We start from the raw sequence: 19,012 nt of genomic DNA, 5'->3' as shown, positions 1-19,012 counted from the left end.
TCAGAAAAAAAGAAATACATCCGTGAAAGCTCAGAAAACTTCTGTCTGGTCACTGCAGTTTTTAAATGATGAAAATAGAGAATAACACATATAACATTCTTATACACTCCCACCCGAGCATGTATATGTACATACGCACATGGACGAAGGACGCAGGAAAGTAAGAGCGAGAGTGAGAGATGAACAGATAATAGGGTAATAAAAGGACGTCAGGATGTGGGAAGTGAGAGACAGATGGGAGCAGCTCTCCAGTGTCAGGACCGTGACACGCAGGTTAATGGAAGACCATTTTTCACAGTGCAGCAGAGCCGCATGAGCACTAAAAACTGACATTTCACTTTCTAGTGGTGGTGGTTTATTTTTCTGATGATCTTGTTGCATTTTAACTGTTGTTACTACACATTATACTGTATATAAAAACATACCCACATGTCTTGTATTCATTAAATTACTACAAAGGGACAGGGCTTCCATAATACTTACACATGATTACATTCTTTACTGAACTAGTAGTAAACCACTAGTTTGACAACAGTTACATGTGTTAGGTGCTAAGTATGGAAACATGTTGTATTGTTCAAAACCATATGAAGCCGTACTTGATGTGCTGCATTTGGAGAGAAAAACGAGTACTTGTACATCTCAAAGCGACAGTTGTATCACTATTTACTATGAAAGTATACATGTTTTACTTTTCAGTATTTTCTTTCCATGTGACTTCAGTTTCTGCAGAATAAAAAACCAGTGCACACTGTGACCAAAAACTCCCAAATATGTGCATTCCTAAGTAATTAGTGGAAAACAAAAATGTGCAAAAAGGTCACGGGAGGTTTTATTGCACCCCCCCCTCCACACTCACACACTCTACGACCTTACCCAGCATGGCTTTGCCCTCATCCTCCAGTTCAAAGCGCAGTGTTTGCAGCTCTTGCTCAGACTGCTGTTTGAGCGTCTCGATGCTCTGTCGGTGAGCCTCTCTGAGAGACTGCAGCTCTGCATGGTGATGATGGCGGAGACGCTCCTCCAAGTCCTGGTGGAGGATAAGGGATGGGGAAACAGGGGAGGGATGAGAGAGGATAACAGAAAGGAACAAAAGGGGCAGGAAAATAGACAGAGAGAGTGGAAAACAGGGTGGGATAGCCAGGGGGAGAGAGAGTGAAAGGGAGTCGGGGAAAAAGTAGGGTAGAGAAAAAGAGTGAAGAGAGACAGATGAGGTTTTGTTGGTGATGAGTTTAAGGAGGAGGAGAGGATGGAGTTGGAGAGATAGTTAAGTGTTTTAGTAACATTCTAAATCCTCAATAAGGGCTGAAGGAGAAAATGGCAGATCATCACAGACTTAAACACCACCTGAGAGGAGGAGAAGATCTAGCTCTTATGTGCCTCGCCTGCAATGTCAAAACGCACTGTAAGACGTGGACAGTTGTGCCTCACAGTGTCCAGTCTTACAGACACTCTTTCGCCAAAGGTTTGCTGACAGTTATAAGTGATTCGAGGTCACTCTACTCTAGTGAAGAGTTTTTATTAAGAATAAAAAAAGGTAACATTACACGCACTGTCAAAATATATTATCGACAGTTCTATTTTCCTGCTGAATCGTTTTTGAGAAAATAGAAGTAAGGTCACCTCTTGTGTCAAAATATATTATGACAGTTTTCTGCGACAGACAAGTTTCCTTAAAAAGTTTCAAAGGGTTTCTGTTCCACTGAAACTCACACAGAATTTTATAATACTGATTACAGTTCAATATATTCAGTCAGTTACACTAAGCAACAGTCAGTGATGGCTGTAAGAAAAAACAAGACATGCTTGCTTCTTTATATGGGCCTCATGTTCTAAAATATACATCGGACAGACAGGGGCTGAATGGCACGTGGTTTTCTGTGTCAAGTGTCTGTTACTAGAAACTCTGTTTGCTGTCAGCTGGCTTGTTTGGCCCGAGAATGCGAGACCAGTATTACATCTGACCATCAACAGCCATGTGTCTGCTTCAACCACAATCTGTATAATTACATTCATTCAGTATAACCGAGTTTCTCTGTGACCGAAGATCAGAATGATGTGTTGATATTTCTGGAAACAGCTGGAGGCAATATTAAGTTGTTCAACACTAACTTGAGCACAATGGCTCTCGATGTTCAGCTTCCTGTTACAGAACAACAGTGTCATTTTCAGAGACGCACAAATAATTTTGTTCTTTGAACTGACAAAACATTTGACCTCCATTCATCTCCATACGTGCCATCTCGTTAAATCATTGTAACTCTAAAGGCACTTGTTACCCTTATTTCGCCTTTATGTATTAATGACGATGCTATGAATAAAACATTTGATCAATCATGATGCTCAAACACGCTTCGACGAAGCAAAAACAATGCAAGCCTAGAAAGCTAAAAACAAATGCAGGTGTGGAGCAGTAAAATATTAAACATTAGACCTTGCTGATCTCTGTTGGGCTGTACAACATGTTTTATTGACTTTTTCCTGGACATCGTGTTGTATTATCTCCCTGCTTATATACTGACAATAACCTGTTCTGGCAATGATATCTTGGTTGGGCTTGCTAATGCTGAGCTGCAGAATGTTTTCATAACCTTTCCAGTAGTATTTTTTAGTGCTTTTTGTGCATCTGTGCTCTATTGTATTAGTGTATTTTCCAACTTTGTAACCACTAAAGCAAACGCCTGAATTACCTGTCTAAACATAAATAATTATTAATATGTAATCCAAATGGTGTCGGCTGGCAACAGGAAGTCTGTGTCTTTGCGGGCTGATTTATCAAATGAAGTGTTGAACACCAAAGGAGAAAACACAGCTGCTATTTTCATCAGCGGTCGTATATTTGATAGAGCCGAGATCTCATTTTCATTATTGCACACAGCCCTGAAAGCACATCAGTGTAGACAAGAAAATTGCAGTTTGCACTGGGTTTAACCCATTTTTCTTTGTCAGGACTATATTAAGATGCCATTTTGCAGATTATAACTAGAACCAATCAACAAGGAACATCCAAAATGATATTCATAGAAGGTCGACGGCAACATCTGTGGCATTTTAATTTGCCAATATGTAATGCCTTTGGGAAATGATTCATGGAACAAAATGAGCCCAGAATATTCAAATGAACTTCCCTCTGAGTTGGCGCACAGCGGTCTCCCTTTCCCAGCGTTTGACAGGGCACCCATGCTGTTCTTATGGTAACACTTAAAAAGCCTCAATCCCAAATTAAAAGTGTTACAGTTCATCAGCGGCTGGGTAATAATGCTGTTTGTGCTGTGTTTAGTTGCGTGTCCGCTAAAAAAAACCGATACTACCAAGAAGCATCAAGCCTCGCTGAAAGCAGCTCATATTATTTTGCATTATTTCCAACTATTGTCAGTCTGCCAGTCGTCAACTCTCCCTCATTTCAGAACCTGTCCCCCCCCCCCCCGTCCTGCAGTAGTCCCCAGTGTTTCCTGCCATTCAGCTCCACCTGACCTCCACATCCACCTGCCACCTGCTACCAAACTAATAAAAGGCTCCCAAAGTGGAGTGCAACGGAGACATACCTGTCCCTTAGCCTCATTTCCTCATTACATCATCTATTACGTATTCTGCTTTAATGCTCCACCCTTCTTGTTAAGTCTGCCTTAGCATTCACAGTCTCTAACTGTGTTAACAGTACAATTATCACTTGTTAAATCCTGGTTTAAACTCACCTACACGTATTATGTTTTAATGAATTATCTTGAATTAGGGGGCATAAACATAGATTTACTCAATCAAAAGCCAAACCAACACTTTTGGGATGACTAGCTAACTCTGCCCATCATACGAAATTCCATTTGACCGTGAGCTTGTGATTCATCGTAGCTCACAGGGCAACATCATGCTAAGAGCGAGATGTACGTTTGGATATCAGTTGGGAAAAACAAACGTTGCTTATATTTTAAAAGAATGTAGTCAAGGTTTATTCATTTCTCCCTCGTCCTCCTGATCTAACAACACGGGTAAGGGAGGTGTGGGTGAAGGTAGAAAAGAGCTGTAAAGCTCAGCATGGTGCTGTATTTGGTAATGGTAGCCTTACATATTCAGCTTCGGTGAGAAACATGTCACATAACAGAAGATTCGGGTTCTCTACAGTGCTCTGACTTTAAAGAAGCACCACCAGCCTTAATCACAGAGCAGGTAGACACACAAGTCCAGATAATGTGTTGAAGGTATGAGAAAGTGAACCCCTAAACTCTCTTATTTACTAGGATTGATCATTGATCTTTTTGTGCCATTGGCCATTAAAAACCATACCTTTTATTCCTTTAATTAAAAGGGAGCACCTTAATTACTTTTTATCTCAGTGAATTCTATAATTACAAATTGACTGTAGTGTTGTTACATACACCTTCTTTCTCCTCTCTGTGCTTGCTTGCGCGTGGAGGCTTATCTGTTCAATCTTCATTCCATTACTGGATGGTCAATATTTGTTACTTTGCTGGTGGGTGCATCCATTTAACTAAGTAAAAGGGGGCGATGAACAGGAGCGAGAGAGGCAGGAGGGCTAAACAGACAAAGTCATGAACCGAGTCCGTGGCCCTCAGGTCCTTCTAGCAGAATGATCCAGCTGCTTCAGCACGGGTCTTAATCCTGACCCACGGGACAATTTAAAGACCCGAGTTGGAGGAACTGAAGTGTCCAAAAGGGATGTATCTCAAAAGCATGTCTGATATGTATTCAGGTACTAAACTGGGCAATTTAAAAACCCAAGAGCAGCATCTCAATGCCTAAACTGACCTGGAGCCCACAGATGGACTTATAAACAGGTAGTCTTAGCACACAAGCTGCTGCATTATGATATTAAGTTTATTCAAAGCCTTCTTGGGCAGACCAGAACAGAGAGCATTACGCTAGTGGAGCCTGTTACAGATGAAGGCGTATGAGCCTCTCAGTATATCTGACTGTGAGAGATGACTGCACACTGGCGAGATTCCAGAGAAGTGATGCTTTTTAATGTGAGCTTCAGATCAGATCATGTTTGACATGTTTGACATGTTTCCAAAACAGTGGGAATTACGTCATAAAAAAAAAAGGTTTAGTTGTATGTTCAGTCGCTGCACGCTGTTCACTTTGCCAGTTTGGTCAATATTACTGCTTGTTTGTGAGCTGAATCTAGATCCACTGTACTGGGTTCGCCTTTGGCCCAAGCTACACACAGTCGTTAGTCCATATGCTTGCTGACAAAGAGACAAACGGCATCAAAAACCGTACGTCCTTGGTTGAGGGAATACTCACTTTGAGCTCGTTCCTCTAGGGCGGAAGTATAGATTTCCAGGTCCAGGTGCCATAAATTCCAATGGTTCTGTTTACTCTAGGCAGTAAAATAACTTAATTTCTTTCGTAGTTATCAGCAGCAAGACCATCACTGCTTTATTGTCTTACTGTTTTATTGGTTCTACCTCACATTTACTTATTTGATTTTATTTAGCGTAACACTTACTGTGTTTACTGTTATTGAGAGTTGCTCTTTATAACTGGTGTGTCTTCTTATTTACTTTCACTGATGAGACTGACAGAGACTTCAGTCTGGTGCAAAGTGGTGTAGGGACCAATATCACTACCCCTAGAGCGCCGCCGCAGGCATCCCTGAAAAGATGAAGGAACTAGTGGCGCTGTCATCACATACTTCCTTTTACTTGGATATTTTGTACAATAATTTGTATTAATATCCACGTGTTGTTAGGAAAATACGCTCACAACGGTGTAACAATCCTCCCTCTGAAAGTGTGCAGGCAACAGACAGTGAGGAAGTCTGAGAAATAAGATAAGTAAGACAAAAGATGATCCAAAAATCAATAAGCTGCCAATTGCTCCACGCAGACTCACTGCTTCTATTTGTAGCTACAGCAAGGGAGCTAAATTAGGTTATGCGAATGTGCTTGTGTGGCGGGGATTTGTGGAAACTTTATTACTGCCTGTCACTGTCTGTGAACTGTGAACAGATAACGCCAGACAATCTGAATGTACCTCCAATCCACACAAACACATATATGGCACGCATACACAAATCTCTAATCTCTAATGCCTCCACTCTGGATAATTGGGTTTTCTCTCCCTGCACCGCCGACAGAAATATAAACGCCCTGCCACTATAAAAGCCCTTCCTAAAGCTTTTAACACTTCATTTCCCTGCTTATTAGCTACGGCTGCTACAGGAGAACAAATACTGTGAATGTTTGACATAAAAAGGTGGTCAGTGTGCACCAACTATTGTGTATGTTTGCATGAGAGGAGGAAAAAGTCGAGGAGGGAGGACACGGAGGAGCGTGTTGGCTGTAGCAGTCGGTTGGTTTACATAATGAAAACTGACAATTTCATACCTGCCGCTTGACTCGGAGGTGATATTCCTTCTCCACATTTGCGCTCAAGGAGTTGCCAAAAACATTATAAGGACGTTGCCTCCTGACCCCCATTCTGCCTAAAGCATTAGTACAATTACAGCGTCCAAGTCGAAAAGGGGATTTAGAATTGTGATGTATAGCTGATCCAAATCGACCTTGACTGTGAAATAGAAGGATTAGCGTTGAAGAACATTTTCTTGGCACCTGGAGGAGTGTGTATGTTGTGTTTGTGCGTGCATATTTTGACTTTATAAAGGGGGAAACACAGAGCTGTCAGTATAGCTTCTTGATATAGCAGCAGCCTGCTGTCAGTGAGAGTGAGTAATGGTGGTGATGACTCACTGCCAGTCTAACCTTGACTCTGACAAGGCTCTATTGGATTAAAATGTCATGGATGGCTTCTCCTGAGGAGCTTCTCTAACTGGCAGAGAAGATGACATAAACGCTGCAGCTCATAGTTCGTGTGTTCTTTCAGAATGTGTACAGTGTTTGTATTTAAGTAGAGCGTGATCATTCTTCAGTCGTGAATAATGCACCTCTTAACAAATGTAGGAACAAAAGTAGTTTGAGAATTCAGTGTGCTGAAAATGCTAATTTTCTGGTTTCTCACATTTCTACAGCCACTATACTAGATAAGTTAATTTCAGAATATATTGAGATGAATAATTACAGCACGGTGGTGCAGTGTTTAGCACTGTTGCCTCACAGCAAGAGGGTTTAAGGTTCAAGCCTGCCTGCTGGCTGGAGGCTTTCTATGCGATGCTCGTGTGGGTTCTCTGTGGGAAGCTTGCGTGGGATCTCTCTGGGTGCTGCGGCTTCCTCCCACAGTCCAAAGACATGCAAGTTAGGTTAATTGGCGACTCTAAATTCCCCGTAGATAAGAATGTGAGCGTCTGTCTCCATGTGTCGGCCCTGTGATTGAAGGGCGACCAGTCCATGGTGTACCCCGCCTCTCGCCCAGCGTCGGCTGGGATTGGCTCCAGCTCTGTGACACTGAAGGACAAGCGGTATACATAACGGGTGGATGATGTGAATAATATACTCTCAGAGGCTAAGGCAGTTTTCCTGATAAGTATAGGTTCCAATACATCAGATCACTGTCCATGGTCCTGATTTAGTCTGAGTTTGAGCTGTGCTTCCAGTCTCTGTCCGTGGTGCTGACTCTGCCTGGTTCTGAGGTTACTCACCACGCTGAGGCTGAGATAAAGAATGCAACACCAATCTGATTGCTCAGTCTTGCCTGCAGTATTCCTGTCAGGCTCTATCACCAATGAAGTGATTTCTGATTGCAGTACACAAAAGCCAAAGATATCAATCGATCCGTCCACCGTCGATACCTCTTATCCTCATGGATAAGGTCCGAGAACCCGGAGATAACCCACGCAAGCACAGGGAGAACATGCAAACTCCACGCAGAAAGGTTCAGAGCACTAACATGTTGGCTTGATTTGAACCCAGAACATTCTTGCTGTGAGGCAAAGGTGCCTCTGTGCTGCCCGGCCAAACACATGTTTGAGATCATTTAGAAACGGTACCACACTGATAAATGTCACTGTTAAATGTCCCACTCGGCACACATGTTGTATATAAATCTAATGTAAACAATACATTAAGTGATACATTGGTCGTTACTGGATTTTTCATTAATCTCATAATCAATATTGGCTCTTTTTTGACCACTGGTGGCGCCATTTTTTGAAAAGAGGGTCCCTGTTTTGTCTGTACTCTGCTAAACGCATGTACGGCCACTAACTGATGCAAATGTTTTACGAAGAAGGAATTGGACGCATTTGTTATACTTCAAGGATGTACACACTGTGTTTTGGTGAGAAACACTGTAAGTAAACAAGTCTATCACAAGAAAACTCCGCAGGGCGTTTGGTAATTTGAATATCCGCTTTAAACGTCTTTTGATTGTACTGTTCAGAAATGTATTCGTGTGTGTGCACGTTCACCATGCGGTACCTTTAGATCTCTCTGCCTGGCGTGCTCCATGTCCTGCATGGAGCAGCAGTGGACCTCCTGCAGACGCTGCTGTCGCCGCAGGTGCTCCGTCTGCAGCTCGTCCAGCTGCATCCTCAGGTGCTCCCGCTCCTGGCTGAACTGGTGCTGCAGCTGCTGCAGCGAGGACTGTGACTGGGAGAGCTGCATCTCCAGACTCTGCTTCAACAGGGAGATCTAGAGAGGAGCCGATAAAATGAGGAATGTTGAACTGGGAGGGAGTTAAAGAAGCTTGGGAAGTTGACCTGGGTCATCACCTTTGCCAATATAGACTTATTAAAGGAAAAGAAAGTAGATGGGGTATGAGAACGCTCGGGCTGTCTCTAGGGAGCAGCATCTTAATGCAGCACATTAACAGAGAAGGGCACAGAGGGGGTGGCAATCAATTAGGCTTAAACAAATGTTACCATATCTACATATTTGTAATTCTTTGAAGCCTCAAGCAATGAAGTTTCTTTACTTTTTGTAAATAAATTGTTCACTGCAGTGCATAATGAACTCTGTGCTGCTGATGCTGTAGTGCAATGAATGCAGCATTAGAATTCATTGTTGGAAGGAAGTGGCTTGATTCACCAAATTAGTCTGTCTAGACAACTTAAGACAACGAACATTTGGGCATGTATAGAGATAGCAAAGTTCAACCGTGTACAAATTGCTTTGTCAGAACTGTATCGAACCGTGGCCTTGCCAGTGAAGCAGATTTGATAAATAGGAAACCTTAGAATATAGAGGACTCTAGCCATTGTGCGGCCAACCTGTGATGTGCCTCTCACATGTCGTCTCTGTCCAGAAACGCCAACACGTAATGGCAGGATGCAAAGCTCCTCTTGCCCAGGGACGATAACCTTGTCTGCTTTACCAGCTCTTGAAGTCCCTTGGAGCGAATTGACAGGAGCGCGAGCGCGACCAGCTGGACCCTAAATTATTCATTTATTAACACTTTGAAACATAGTTGGAGTAAATGTTAATTCATTCATCGCCGTTTTGGATCATACGTGGCATGGCAAATTCCCAGTGAACCACAAAAAGCAGTCAAAGCAGCTCAGTCTCAATAGCTGCGTCCCAAATGATGGGAAATCATGGTATGACTAAGAAATGAGTCACACACCGTGTCGTAAGGTCGTACAGCCATACTGACACTAGTGTGTGCTTATATATGCTGTATTCGGACCTTATTATTAACCAGAAAGTGTCCTAAAAATGCAAAATAGAGGCCCAGTGGTGCTAATTCCACCCATATTTACTATACTGATACGAACATTTGTGATTGTACTTTTTGAAAACATACCGTGAAGCTTCTAAGTGTGTGAGCAAAACTTAAATCCTATTCTGTGAAAGTTAAGCATCTTCCCTCGCATCATAGCATCACCGTCACCGACTTACTATCTGCTAACACGCAGGCCATCAGGAAAGATCCCGTGCCACCGCTTGATTTCCAAGCGGCACCTTCTGTCAGTGCACATCTATCAAGAGATTGGCCGCTGCTCTGATTTGTAAATAAATATGCTTCCGCTGATTGCGAGGTGTGAAGCGTGCACACGGCGTGGACATAAATAAAGCCGATGACACTGTTTTCCTGTGTGTACAACGACTACAGGACAGCTTAGTCACACTGCATTAATATTACCGGGCATCATTAGCGACAGCGGCCTGCTCTGGTGTATTCACCCCAGCATCAAATAATGAATATGTGAGTGAGTGTGTCCACCGGTGCAAGAGAGAAATAAGTCAGAGTTTGAAATGAGGTAGTTGCTCCGACTCCCTTTCTCGTCCTCTCTCTTCCCCCCGCATCGATTTGTTTTTACTACTCGTGTAATTGCAGCCATTCGACTACAAGCTCGAGGCAATCTGGTATTTTGTGTTCACAGAGAGCCGGAGTTGAACATTAAAACCATCTTTAACCAACAAATGGGGGGGTCTGACTGGGGTCTGATTTTGTACATTGTTTCTTGCGTTCCCTAAGAATTCTGTAAAGGACATAAAACTTCACAAACACTTCATCCGTGTAATTGTTTTCTTCTCCACACAGTTAAAAAGAAGAAGAGTGGTGCACACACTGGACTATCCCATGCCCACAATACTGATCCATCAACAGTAGTCGCACCTGTTCCAGCAGGTCCTCCACTTTCCTCTGCCAGCTCTCCCTGGCGGTGCTCAGTTCCTGCTCCTTGGTCTGTGCCAGCTGAGCCAGTGCAGAGGCCTTGTCCTCCTCGTGCTCCTCCCTCAGCTCCTCACGGAGCTTCTTACACTCCTGCCTACAGCAAAACAAGACGCAGAGATTTGCCTTTACGTTACAGGTACTTACAGGCCGTTATCTGAAGTGAAGAACTGTGGATTGCAAACTTTCCACAAAGCAAAGCAAAGCAAGCCAGGCTCAGTGCCTTTACACCAAAAAACTATGTTATAGAATAACCATGTATGAGTGAAAACAATGAGCTGAAAGACTATAAAACTCTCCGTAAAGCTGAGCTGAACCGCTAAATCATTCTCTATGGACTCTTTTTCATATCATGTCTCAATCATGTAGTCCATTACTAATACAGAACTATTTATGAGTGCAGGTTTCACTTATAGTCCATCTAACGGAGCTTGATATGGACCCAAATGTTACTGTTAGTCAGTGTAGCTAATGCGATGCTCCACCACACCAGTGAAATTACTTTCAGCACCAATTCTAAGTTTGAAGTTATGCAAACTTTGGAAAGCTCCTCAAACGGCAGCTTGTGGCTGCCTTAACTTAAAATGATGAACAGATCTGAAGGGTTACCTATTATGAGTAAGTTCTAAGACTGTAGTTGTTTTTTATGCTCGTCTGGCATGAACTGAGACGACTGGCTGCCTGGAAGGTGAGAAATCAACCTAACCCATGCTTTGGTGAATAAGATTTATAGTCAACAAGCTAATCTCCACAAACTTTGTGTGTCTATTTCAGGCCCCTTGTCTCCTCGTGTTGTTGTTGACATGGCTTTTTATTATGGCTCACAAGTCTGACAACAATATTTGGAGAAAGAAGAGAGTCTAACAAACAGCCAGAGGAAAGATAAAGCTGCTTCAGAGAGCTCAATATTCGCTTTACGGAAACAATAAATAGTCCTTTATCAGACCTCAACACTGCAATTGAGTGACCAAGACTGTTGAACAGTGCCGCCAACAGCTCTGTGAGTGTGTGTGTGTGTGTGTGTGTGTAATAGCTATGTGGGAGTTGAAATAGCAGCTGTTAAACGAAGTATCGAGGCAAACACATTTTTTTTGTCACTTTGAGAGCCAGAAAGTGTCAGACTGAAGGCGGCCTCTCTCTCTCTCTCTCTCTCTCACACACACACACACACACACACACACACACACACACACACACACACACACACACACACACACACACACACACACACACACACACACACACACACACACACACAGCAGTATAGTCACACACCAGACAGTCACGTTCATCATGCAGCGCGCTTGACACGTGTCATAATTCATATCCTCGTTCAGTGTAAAACACACACGTCACAGACGTCGATGGACGTATGTGCTCTCTCTCCCCCCTCCCCCTCTCCATCTCTCTCTCTCTCTCTCAACACAAGGGCCTTGAGCTTCAAAGAGCTCTGGTCTTCCCAATAAGTGTTTTTCTATTGCATCTGTGCTGCAGGAGGACAGGTGAGAGCAGATGGAGGGAGGTGCAGTAATGGAAAGAGGATGGATGAGCCGAGGGTAGAGGGAACAGTCAAAGACAGGAAGTCTCCTGATAGAATGTGGGAGAATTGGCTGTGCTACACGGCTCTAACACATATTGCTCACTTAAAGTATATATATTTTTGGGTGTGATTATACATATGATGGGGTGGTGCGGCCAGGAGGTTTGCAGTTTGACCCTGGGGCCTTTCTGTGTGGAGTTTGCATGCTCCCCCCCCCTGGTTCTCTGCAGGTGCTCCTGCTTCCTCCCACAGTCCAAAGACATGCAGGTTCGGTTAATTGGTGACTCTACATTGCCCGTAGTATGTCAGCGTGAGTGGTTGTCTATCTTTAGGTGCCAGTCCAGGGTGTGCCCCACCTCTCTGTCAGCTGGGATTGACTTCAGCCCCCCAGTGACTCTTTAGGAAGAACAGTATAGACAACACATGTATTATGAATATGAACTTGAAGTATCTTTCTAATTGTGTGTATGCCACATTGAGCCCATCATTAACAACATCACTACCTCGCAATAACATGAATCTTAAGTGTCTGAAATGTACAAAGTATTTGACTATATACTCTGTGGTATATACTAAACTATATAAAGTATCAAGTTACAGTTTCTGGCTGTGATTCCAAACACTTTTTATGACTTCAAATACCCAAAGATTTCATGTTGTAATACTTTTTTAAATAACTGAACTATAAAATAAAAAATCTGACCTCCTCTTTGTCAATAATATTCTTTGATTTTTCATTTTGTGAAGAGCTGCTTGCTGCATGTGGTTTGTCGCTACAAGTCAAACACAAATATGACTGCACACAACACCTCCTGGTGGCTACTCACACCAACTTGGCTCTAAAATCTAAACAGCCTGAAGACTCAGCGTGCACCGGGAGGGGAAGCGAACGCTTCACCTTGTAGAAGCTAACAGTAGCAACCCTCGCGGATTTAACATCCACCTGAAATGGCCAAAGGACGGTTTCCGCTTTAAGCTTTGATGAACAAATCGTATACATGTCAGCATGTCTGAAAGACAGATATGTCAGTGTCAACCTCATGACGTTGATAGGACACTCTGGGAACCAAATCATCTAATAAATATTGAGATATATCACTGGATATGTGAGAACTTTGACCTGCAGGTGACGTGAGTGGCCATGTTGGGTCACCTAAGTCATTAGCTTTCATTGTCTGGGGACCATGAGTGCCTGTACACACTTTCAGAGTAATCCATCTGACAGTTCAGATGTATTAGTCAGCACACAAAGTTGTGGACCTACCTACTGGCCGTCATTGCCCAGCCCCAGCCCCAGACATTTACCGGGGCATAGCGACTGACTGGATCAAGAGGCAAACGATTCAAGTCCCTGATATTCTCTTCAAGATCTCCCGTGTGACCAGGACAAACTAGTACGGCACTGCCAACGCTTTAGTCTGCTGATCCGCTGAACCTCCTCTGTTCATTTGGTAAGCCTGAGAGCTCTTTCCATGATTATGCTATCACAGAGAAACCGCCTGTTTCCACTGTGAAAAAGGGATTAAAGCCGGCCTCCTTAATTCAGACGGCTCACTAACTCACAGTGTACTCACCCCAACCTCCAAATGAATAGATGTTCTCTTGAGAATAAAGAGCTCTGCGCAGAAAGACAAAAGGAAGGTGAATGAAAGGTAATGAAGACGAGCCCAAGAAGAGCGGAGGAGCGACAGTAGGCAAGAGCCTCGGTATGAGTACGCCTCTTTATATTTCTTATTTTTTTGTTATTTCCTCAGCACGTCGATCTCCACTTTAGAGATCCACTCTTATGAATCTGAGATTTAGAGTGATTTAACTGAATTGGCCACACTCAGTTTGGCAGCACAGCAGACAGAAAATTAGAACAGGCGTCCTCTAATCTGTGTTTGATGCAGCTATTGTGAGTCATTAATGTCACACCATCATTACTTGTAATAGCGTTTCCTTCTGTGTTTGCTTTTTGTCACTTCTTATCCAAGTTGCTTCCGAATTTGTTAAAACATTGGATGTTATGTGTCTGTGTGGAAACCAAATTTCTACAGCTTGATTCAGTAGATGCATTAAGTATACAGTAATTATACACGGAAATTAGCTGAATTTACATGATTGGTGAAGATTGGTTTGGTCCCTGTTTGGAAGAAGTTTGTGTTTGCAACTAATTGTGGGGGGGGAAAAAAGTTCATACTTCTAGGGAGGTATAAAAAGAATAAAAAGAGCCTGGAATGAGGCTGCTGACAGATTTAGGTTGTGATGAGTCCCAAGATAGGAGAAGAAAAATGCTTGAGGTTCCTAAACTACTCAGTTCTGTCATAATTTGATGAGACTTGACAGCTATTGACCTTTCCTTTTTGTTGCGCATTTCCGAACTCTCTAAAAAAGGATTATGAGGCCAACACAAACATTTTTGTTAACAGGTTTAGTCGTGATTTGATATCTAACTGTCTTTAACCAAACTGTATTTGCTCGCTTCTCTGTCTTTATAGGTGAATAGGTGAATTTGAGAGGAGTGATTTAAGCCCAAACAAAGGGATCTGATTTGACGACATGGGTGCTAAGAGATGCTATTAAAGCCTCGGCTTGGCTCACATGGTGGGAGCACAAAGGAGAACAAAAGATGAGAATGAAATAATACAAGAAGTGGAGTGAAGACTAAATGAAAACAATATTGTGCCGAGGGAGAAAGACATCCATGGGCTCAGAGAGTGAGGAAACACTAAAAAATAAAGGTATGTATTGAATGGGATATTGCACGGCTAAAAATAATCCTGTCAACTAAATATTGGAGACACTTTTTCCAAGTTATCTCAAATATATTTTTTTCATTCCTGTACCGTGATTTCTTGTTGCTTATCATCTGGCACACACGTTGAGACCAACACACTGATAGCATCTACTGATGTACCAACCGGAACAGTTTATTACTTTGAACCAAAAAAGCAGCAGCCTAATGTCTTAGAAAGAATATAATAGCCGAATGAGTGACAGAAAAGTGGGTTTGATGTGACTACATGACTACATGCCCCAGTAAGTCATTCAAGGGTCAGTGCACTCCAATAATAATAAAAACAAAAAAAAAAAACATACAGTACTTTCTCACTTAGCTCTGGTGCTGCCTAGCCCTCAGATTACAGGGCGGACCAGACACAGGCTCAGGGACCCTGAACGCCCCTAAAGTCAAAGACCTCAGTCCAAAGTCGAATGTTAATACAAACCTGCATCACAGGTTTCATTTGGTGGTTTCCTCTAATATTGTTTATGTTGGCATATATATTGTACATGTCATATGTATAGAAAATCAACGTCTTGGATAGGAAGAGATCGTCCCTCGCTTCTCTTCCTCTCTAGCGTGAGCGAAACGCTGACATTTGGGTTAAGTCCAGCCAACAGCAACACATTACAGCTGTGCTAACCTGCAAAATGTCACCTAAGGTGCAAAACTGCCACAAACAGCACGTCGCTGTGACCATCGCCTCGTGATCCGCCTGCGTTTCACATATTCTGATTTCTTCCATCGCCACAGTGAGATGGACGTGAACAGAGTTTCTTTTACGGCGCTCGCTGCGTTCAAAAATAGCTTTAAAAAATTCTACAGCAAATTCTCCTTGCAGAAACAGTGTCCCATTTACTGTGGATAATCCACGGACCTCACTGTGAACAGCTTTCATTAGAAGTACTTCCAACCGAAAAAATAGTCCTCATGAAAACAGTTGACAATGTGCTCTGTGGATTAACCGCAGTAACTGGGGCACTGGGGCTTTTTTTCTAATTTGGATGAACAAACCCTGGCTACAGTCTTTCAAAGCAATGCACGTGGTCATGAGCATGCTCCAGTGGTCAGCAGCTAACTGGTAAATGTAGGGAATCAGCATCTGAAACTATAGTAGACTGAGGGAATCTAAGTACACTGACAAGTTTACCCAACCATCCCATCGCAAAAGGAGCAGACACTATTTAATGCTGAGATAAACTCCAATAGAGTCATTTAGAGATGGCCGACTTAACTGTGTGAAAAGTACATCAGTTCACACCTCAAAACAGTCAATTTCATTCAGGGAGGTATTTGAATAATAACACTTCAAAGGTCTGTGGACGTTAACAGAGACAGAGCTGGGGGCTTTAACACTGGATTGAGCTGAGAAGTTGCAGAGCCCTCCAAGGATAATGCTCTGTCACAGTCAATATTGTGAGGATGACCTGAGTGTGTGTGTGTGTGTGTGTGTGTGTGTGTGTGTGTGTGTGTGTGTGAGAGAGAGAGAAAGAGAGAGAGAGAGAGAGAGAGAGAGAGACTTCCATTTCCCGTCCACTATTAATTTCATGCTCTTCTTCGTAGATAAAGGCAGTGGGTGTTACTCTCACACGCACACACACACACACACACACACACACACACACACACATGCACACACACACACACACACACACACACACACACACACACACACACACACACACACACACACACGCACACACACTTGCCTGAGTGTTTCTGTCCATTTGAGCTCCAGCTCCAGAGCCATCTTGTCCATCTTGTGTTTTTCTTCTTCTTTGGTGGTGATGAGTTTGGCTTCATGATGACGATTTTGGGTCTCCAACTCTCCCTGTCAGACAGACAGACAGACAGACAGAGAGTAAGACAGAGAGTAAGACAGAAAGACAGACAGTCATACTCAGTCAGACAGACAGACAGACAGACAGGCAGTCAGAGAGAAAGACAGAAAGACAGACAGTCATACTCAGTCAGACAGACAGACAGACAGACAGGCAGTCACACTCAGACAGACAGACAGTCAGACAGATGGAGAGACAGACAGACAGACAGTCAAACTCAGACAAACACACTCAGACAGACAGACAGACAGACGGACAGTCACACTCAGACAGACAGACAGACAGACGGACAGTCACACTCAGACAGACGGACAGACAGACAGACGGACAGACAGACAGACGGACCTAGGCTTCAGTGGACAGTCTAGTGTGTGTGGTGATGTAGTCTAAATGCTGCTCAGAGGCTTTTTCCACCCTGACAAGAATCCAGTTCTTTAGGCCACACTGAAAACTTTTTAGATTTTGTGTAGCGTGAAAAAGGGTTCAATCCTTTTGGAGTGACATTGCTAACAGCCGAACACAGTGTTGGCCACTGGCAGTGTCAATCCAAAAACAGTGGTGACATGGAAGCCCTTCAAAAGCCCATTCTGGTCAAATGCAGGTCTACACTGTAGGACTGAAATCATTATGTCACTTATCAAACAAAACAGTCAATCATGTGCTGGTTCCACCAACTCAGATATGGGGATGTGCTGCTGCTCTCTGTCACTGTGAATTTAATACGTTGGGTTTCAGACTGGTAGTCAAACTAAATCAAACAAGCAATGGGCAGACTATGAACTTGTAGTAGGCATTTTCACCATTTTATTGACTAAATAAATCAAAAACCATTATTTGCTGCCCATCTATACTGTGTCAAAACCCCCACTGATACAGTGTGATTGACCAGATACGGCAAAACAGTGGAATCAGTCCAGTCACTGTTTGTGTGTATTTGTGATCTTGTACTTCTATCTTTGGACCAAATTGAGTTCTAGACCTTGACAGCGTGCACATTTTTGGGACATTTTGTCCATTCCTCACTTTTCCAAAAGGACTATCTGAAAGTTCAAATCTGTTTTTTTTAGGCGTGAGGTTAGAACTCTATTTAGACTGAAGGTTAACCTGAGCTTTGATTTCAGGCACGTTGTTGTGCTGGTTAAAGTCAGGTATAAGGGCTACAGAATGCATTGTTAAAGAGTGGCCTCACAAATACAGAATAAGCAACTGTGTGTGTGTGTGTGTGTGTGTGTGTGTGTTTGTCCTGACCTGCAGCGCGGTAAGCAGGTTGCTGGTCTCTCTCAGTCGGGCCCTGGTGGCGTCCAGCTCCTCCAGCAATTTGTCCTGCGCCTCCTTCAGCGTGGAAATCTGTCCCTCAGCTGCTCCGATGTTCTGCTCCCCCTGCCGCACCTCCTCCTGCAGCCGAGACACCTGCAGGGAGGACGGACAGACAGACAGACAGACAGACAGACAGACAGACAGATTAAACCATATTCACAGCCTCTACTCTGTTGCACTTCAGGCTGTATCTCAGTGTGGCAGCAACCTTGAAATGACATCAGCATTTTATGCTCAGTGAGATGAAATTTCAAAAATCAAAAATGCATTCAATAACCATTTCTATTCCTGATTCTTAAATGAGCTAGGCCCATAAACTTTTTGCTAACGTGGCAACATAGCTTTGCAATGCATCAGATATCGATTTACATCAGTGCTAAAAGTTAATCACAACTTAGAAAATGCGTGCATGGAGTGCACAACTGGATTAAACAAACCCTTGTTAGAAAAAGAATTGAGCTGCTGCTCTCTCTCTCTCTTATTTAAATTCAAAGTGTTCAAACATACATGCATCGCAATCAAATATACTTTGATTACAGCTGCAGGCTCAAGCACCCCAATTAAGTTTTAAACTGCACAGAAAAAAAAGTTTGAATAGTTTCAAATCAATGAAAACAACCAACATTATTCGTGAATAAAAAGCTGCATCAGAAAGCAGATACCTCCAAGAAGTAACAGCAGGAACGGGATCATCATAACTCTACTTTGTGCTGCCAAACGACTGTATTCTGCTGATTGAAGTAGTTCAACAGTTGGCTTTTACTAATCTGAGCTGAGGGTTTCTAACCATAACTGTTATCAATAATATAATTAGAAAGTTGTAAGCCATTTATCTCCTTTGTAACATTTAGGACGTTACAAGGTTAGGTTTATGCAGTTTATTTTTCACTGAGGAAATCTTAATGTGTCCCTCGAGAGGGGTGGGAGGTGCACATTTGGAAACGACCCTCACCTCATTTTTCAGCTGGTAATAAGACTGAAAATACTGAAAAAAACACTTCATCTTTCAAACGGTAAATACTA

The 19,012-nt window shown here is 42.9% G+C and overlaps 1 protein-coding gene across 1 annotated transcript in view; it reads right to left on the bottom strand.

Annotated features, from left to right (window-relative positions):
* fam184ab (family with sequence similarity 184 member Ab) overlaps positions 1-19,012 on the bottom strand; it is a 120,906-nt gene that overhangs the window by 25,181 nt on the left and 76,713 nt on the right. The window contains exons 11-15 of the mRNA XM_070849605.1: positions 17,921-18,082; positions 16,537-16,662; positions 10,474-10,620; positions 8,334-8,546; positions 877-1,030 (exon numbers count right to left, since the gene is read on the bottom strand). Coding sequence (XP_070705706.1) covers positions 877-1,030; positions 8,334-8,546; positions 10,474-10,620; positions 16,537-16,662; positions 17,921-18,082 — 802 coding nt within the window. The remainder of the gene's footprint in view (positions 1-876; positions 1,031-8,333; positions 8,547-10,473; positions 10,621-16,536; positions 16,663-17,920; positions 18,083-19,012) is intronic.

This window comes from Pempheris klunzingeri, chromosome 18, assembly GCF_042242105.1.
Source record: "Pempheris klunzingeri isolate RE-2024b chromosome 18, fPemKlu1.hap1, whole genome shotgun sequence".
Taxonomy (NCBI): Eukaryota; Metazoa; Chordata; class Actinopteri; order Acropomatiformes; family Pempheridae; genus Pempheris; species Pempheris klunzingeri.
Note: the sequence above shows the minus strand (reverse complement) of the source record. Positions and strands in the feature narration are given on the sequence as shown.